At 47.9% G+C, this 6,152-nt stretch overlaps 1 protein-coding gene across 1 annotated transcript in view; it reads left to right on the forward strand.

Annotated features, from left to right (window-relative positions):
• The window catches only part of LOC311326295 (methyl-CpG-binding domain protein 3-like), a gene marked incomplete at both ends in the record, with an annotated part of 11,017 nt that extends 7,790 nt beyond the window's left edge, over positions 1 to 3,227 (forward strand). Inside the window, one exon of the mRNA XM_084459167.1 lies at positions 3,080 to 3,227. Coding sequence (XP_084315293.1) covers positions 3,080 to 3,227 — 148 coding nt within the window. The remainder of the gene's footprint in view (positions 1 to 3,079) is intronic.
• Between the last annotated feature and the right edge of the window lie 2,925 nt (positions 3,228 to 6,152).

The raw sequence follows: 6,152 nt of genomic DNA on the forward strand, positions 1-6,152 counted from the left end.
GGAACACCGGCACACGCAGTCTAGATGTATAGAGTGGTGTTATAGACTACAGTCTAGATCTATAGAGTGGTATTATAGACTACAGTCTAGATCTATAGAGTGGTATTATAGACTACAGTCTAGATCTATAGAGTGGTATTATAGACTACAGTCTAGATCTATAGAGTGGTATTATAGGCTACAGTCTAGATCTATAGAGTGGTATTATAGACTACAGTCTAGATCTATAGAGTGGTGTTATAGACTACAGTCTAGATCTATAGAGTGGTATTATAGACTACAGTCTAGATCTATAGAGTGGTATTATAGACTACAGTCTAGATCTATAGAGTGGTATTATAGACTACAGTCTAGATCTATAGAGTGGTGTTATAGACTACAGTCTAGATCTATAGAGTGGTATTATAGACAACAGTCTAGATCTATAGAGTGGTATTATAGACTACAGTCTAGATCTATAGAGTGGTATTATAGACTACAGTCTAGATCTATAGAGTGGTATTATAGACTACAGTCTAGATCTATAGAGTGGTATTATAGACTACAGTCTAGATCTATAGAGTGATATTATAGACTACAGTCTAGATCTATAGAGTGGTATTATAGGCTACAGACTAGATCTATAGAGTGGTATTATAGACTACAGTCTAGATCTATAGAGTGGTATTATAGACTACAGTCTAGATCTATAGAGTGGTATTATAGACTACAGTCTAGATCTATAGAGTGGTATTATAGGCTACAGACTAGATCTATAGAGTGGTATTATAGACTACAGTCTAGATCTATAGAGTGGTATTATAGACTACAGTCTAGATCTATAGAGTGGTATTATAGACTACAGTCTAGATCTATAGAGTGGTATTATAGACAACAGTCTAGATCTATAGAGTGGTATTATAGACTACAGTCTAGATCTATAGAGTGGTGTTATAGACTACAGTCTAGATCTATAGAGTGGTATTATAGACTACAGTCTAGATCTATAGAGTGATATTATAGACTACAGTCTAGATCTATAGAGTGGTATTATAGGCTACAGACTAGATCTATAGAGTGGTATTATAGACTACAGTCTAGATCTATAGAGTGGTATTATAGACTACAGTCTAGATCTATAGAGTGGTGTTATAGACTACAGTCTAGATCTATAGAGTGGTGTTATAGACTACAGTCTAGATCTATAGAGTGGTGTTATAGACTACAGTCTAGATCTATAGAGTGGTATTATAGACTACAGTCTAGATCTATAGAGTGGTGTTATAGACTACAGTCTAGATCTATAGAGTGGTGTTATAGACTACAGTCTAGATCTATAGAGTGGTGTTATAGGCTACAGTCTAGATCTATAGAGTGGTATTATAGACTACAGTCTAGATCTATAGAGTGGTATTATAGACTACAGTCTAGATCTATAGAGTGGTGTTATAGACTACATTCTAGATCTATAGAGTGGTATTATAGACTACAGTCTAGATCTATAGAGTGGTATTATAGACTACAGTCTAGATCTATAGAGTGGTATTATAGACTACAGTCTAGATCTATAGAGTGGTATTATAGGCTACAGTCTAGATCTATAGAGTGGTATTATAGACTACAGTCTAGATCTATAGAGTGGTGTTATAGACTACGGACTAGATCTATAGAGTGGTATTATAGACTACGGACTAGATCTATAGAGTGGTATTATAGACTACGGTCTAGATCTATAGAGTGGTATTATAGACTACAGTCTAGATCTATAGAGTGGTATTATAGACTACAGTCTAGATCTATAGAGTGGTATTATAGACTACAGTCTAGATCTATAGAGTGGTATTATAGACTACAGTCTAGATCTATAGAGTGGTATTATAGACTACAGTCTAGATCTATAGAGTGGTATTATAGGCTACAGACTAGATCTATAGAGTGGTATTATAGACTACAGTCTAGATCTATAGAGTGGTATTATAGACTACAGTCTAGATCTATAGAGTGGTGTTATAGACCACAGTCTAGATCTAGAGAGAGAGATGTGCTCATATAAATAATAGAACATGTAGAAAGCAGCTCCTGACTGCAACAGCCTCCATTATGTAGCCTACAGGTTCAGTTTTTTTGGGAGGCTACGTTTCTCTTTACAGACTTATGTTGTGTGAACCGTCGCGTTCTCTTTTCAAATGGGCGACTATAAGATGAATGTTCTACAAGACCTTAATGTCACAAAAACATACTGAGCCACTTGTATTAGTTAATAATGCCTGTTGCTCACCAACCACATTCTTGTTGTAAATCTCGGTCTTTAATTAAATTCCGAGTGGCATTAAAAAGGTCTTAAGTCTTAAATGTAACTTGGTGAAATCTGGGAGGGGAGAGGGGCTCCCTGCCTTCCTCCCTCCGCTACATCAGCCTTAAAGTCGCACTGAAATGAAAAAAGCATTCTGTCCCATTTTGGTTCACATAATTAGTCATAGTGTTCACCTATTCAACAAAGTATGCCAAAAAAATTACAAAATTCTACTTTTGTTGTAATCTTATATCAAAGTATATCATTTCTTACTTCCTGGAAAACGGTAGGTCACGTGCAATGACGACAACAGGACAGGTACCTTCGATTTTAGGCCAATAATCTCGCGACATCCACCCGTCAATCAACGCTATCCTTCTATCGAATCTGTCTAAAGTTCTTAAAACCCGTCCACTTGTCAATGTTCCAATCAAATTCCTCTAAACACATGTCCCACCCTCATAGCTTGTTTGCATCGGAAATACGTCAAACTACAGAAGTTAGATGATCTCAAACGTCCGTTTCAGTGCGACTTTAAGTCTGCTTTTATTGCACAACAAATAGCTGTGGTAATAGCCTAGGTCTAAAACGAGTGATTGTCTTGTCCCATATAAATCACAAGGCAGGTGAGTGGTCTCAGCCGACCAGCGCATCTTGACAAACAACCGCTCTACTTAAAGAATCTCAGTCGACTTGAGGGACTCCGACTGATGATTCCACTTGTCGACTTTCAGGTGGCATCCCAACCACATCCCTGACTCTCTCTCTCCCTTGTGTGTGTGTGTGTGTGTGTGTGTGTGTGTGTAGGAAGCAGGAGGAGCTGGTGTACAGCGTGAGGAGGAAGCTGGAGGAGGCGCTGATGGCGGACATGCTGGCGCACGTGGAGGAGGTGGCGAGTGAGGCGGACTCTCTCAAGGAGGAGGGGTCGGCCGGAGAGGACATGGACACTGTATAGCAGCACCTCTGGACCCCTAGACCCCCTGGACCCTTAGCCCTCCCTGGACCCTTAGCCCTCCCTGGACCCCTAACCCTCCCTGGACCCTTAGCCCTGGACCCCTAGCCCTCCCTGGACCCCTAACCCTCCCTGGACCCTTAGCCCTGGACCCCTAGCCCTCCCTGGACCCCTAACCCTCCCTGGACCCTTAGCCCTGGACCCCTAGCCCTCCCTGGACTCTCTAGCCCTCCCTGGACCCCTAACCCTCTCTGGACCCTTAGCCCTCCCTGGACCCCTAACCCTCCCTGGACCCCTAGCCCTGGACCCCTAGCCCTCCCTGGACCCCTAGCCCTCCCTGGACCCCTAGTCCTCCCTGGACCCCTAGCCCTCCCTGGACCCCTAGCCCTCCCTGGACCCCTAGTCCTCCCTGGACCCCTAGCCCTCCCTGGACCCCTAGCCCTCCCTGGACTCCCTAACCCTCCCTGGACCCCTAGCCCTCCCTGGACTCCCTAACCCTCCCTGGACCCCTAGCCCTCCCTGGACCCTTAGCCCTGGACCCCTAGCCCTCCCTGGACCCCTAGCCCTCCCTGGCCCCTAGCCCTGGACCCCTAGCCCTCCCTGGACCCCTAGCCCTCCCTGGACCCCTAGCCCTCCCTGGACCCCTAACCCTGGACCCCTAGCCTTCCCTGGACCCCTAACCCTGGACCCCTAGCCCTCCCTGGACCCCTAACCCTGGACCCCTAGCCCTCCCTGGACCCCTAACCCTGGACCCCTAGCCCTCCCTGGACCCCTAGCCCTCCCTGGACCCTTAGCCCTCCCTGGACCCCTAGCCCTCCCTGGACCCTTAGCCCTCCCTGGACCCCTAGCCCTCCCTGGACCCCTAGCCCTCCCTGGACCCCTAGCTCTGGACCGTAGCCCTGGTCCCCTAGCTTCCCTGGTCACCTAGCCCTGGATCCATAGCCCTGGCCGCTCCACCCCGCTCTGCATCCACCTCCCATCTCCACCTGCCCCTTATCTACCCCCCACCCCCGCCCCTACTCTACCCACCTCCGCCCCCTCCTCCCCTACCCCCCACTTAAAGCTCCGCCCCTCTCCAAACTCCGCCCCTCCTCCTTGACGCCCGCTGGTTGGGCCTTCCCCCCAGTGTCCAGCCCTAGAGAAGGACTTGGACCGAGCAATTCTCCAACTCCCAATCGATTATTGTCAACCAGAAACGCGTACATCTCTCTTCTGAAAAAGGAGAACGTTGAGTGTGTGTTGTTTTTTTTTGCAGAAATGTGTAATGCTGAAGGAGCTCTTGTCGCCTCCCCAGTGGGAGGAAACCAGGGTTCGATGACGGATATGTTTGTTTTTTTAACCCGGAGTTTTATCACGGATCTGTGTGTTTGATCATGCAACAATCATGTCAGATTCCCCTAATTTCTGCGGAAATCACTAGGCCTTCAGTCTGTTGGGCTGCAGATGACTGCTGAGTCTGTATGTTGTCCACTCCGCCATCCTGGGAGATGATGTCCACTCCGCCATCCTGGGAGATGTTGTCCACTCCGCCATCCTGGGAGATGATGTCCACCCCGCCATCCTGGGAGATGATGTCCACTCCGCCATCCTGGGAGATGATGTCCACTCCGCCATCCTAGGAGATGATGTCCACTCCGCCATCCTGGGAGATGATGTCCACTCCGCCATCCTGGGAGATGATGTCCACTCCGCCATCCTGGGATATGATGTCCACCCCGCCATCCTGGGAGATGATGTCCACTCCGCCATCCTAGGAGATGATGTCCACTCCGCCATCCTGGGAGATGATGTCCATCCCGCCATCCTGGGAGATGATGTCCACCCCGCCATCCTGGGAGATGATGTCCACTCTGCCATCCTGGGATATGTTGTCCACTCCGCCATCCTGGGATATGTTGTCCACACCGCCATCCTGGGAGATGATGTCCACCCCGCCATCCTGGGAGATGTTGTCCACTCCGCCATCCTGGGAGATGATGTCCACTCCGCCATCCTGGGAGATGATGTCCACCCCGCCATCCTGGGAGATGATGTCCACCCCGCCATCCTGGGAGATGATGTCCACCCCGCCATCCTGGGAGATGATGTCCACTCCGCCATCCTGGGAGATGATGTCCACTCTGCCATCCTGGGAGATGATGTCCACTCCGCCATCCCGGGATATGATGTCCACCCCGCAATCCTGGGAGATGATGTCCACCCCGCCATCCTGGGAGATGATGTCCACCCCGCCATCCTAGCCCCAAGCCTGTCCGGACACGGGTTTTGTAACCCTGGTCAGAGGATATGTCGTCGTTCTGGAGTGTGCGTTGTCCTCTCCTCCAGACCCAGCCCATTCGTCAGTATGGACCAAAGAGGGACCAGGATGATAGTGTGACCCCGCCTCCTGCTGCTCTGTCTGTAGAGAACGCCCCTGTCCCGAACCAGCCCCCCCGTACACCCCTCCTCCCCACCCATCTCTGACCCTCATGACGGGCTGACCTGGAGGATGGCTGTCTTCTGTCTGTCCAGCTGGGTTCACATACAACAGCCAACGCCATTTTAAGCAGTTTTTTTTTTTAGAATGCTAATCAGCTTTTTTGTTAATTAATCATCGAATGTCTCAGTTGTAATACCGGAGGGTTGAAGATCCGCCTGGTCAAACCCACAGGAGCTACGGTTGACCACTGTGGGGGGGAAGGTCCGAAAGCTAACGTTCTAACGTTAAGAAGAACTAACGTTAGAGCTAACGTTCTAACGTTAAGAAGAACTAACGTTAGAGCTTACGTTCTAACGTTCTAAAACTGCTTTAAAAGGTCCTGGCTGTTAACATGAGCCTGGTTTAAGACAGACAGCCAGACAGTAGTGAAGATAATTGAGTTACAGTGTATTCATGACATTTTAGTATGTTTATTACATGTTTAACATGTTTATTGCGTGTTTATAACA

This window comes from Borostomias antarcticus (assembly GCF_949987555.1).
Source record: "Borostomias antarcticus genome assembly, chromosome: 26".
NCBI classification, from domain to species: domain Eukaryota; kingdom Metazoa; phylum Chordata; class Actinopteri; order Stomiiformes; family Stomiidae; genus Borostomias; species Borostomias antarcticus.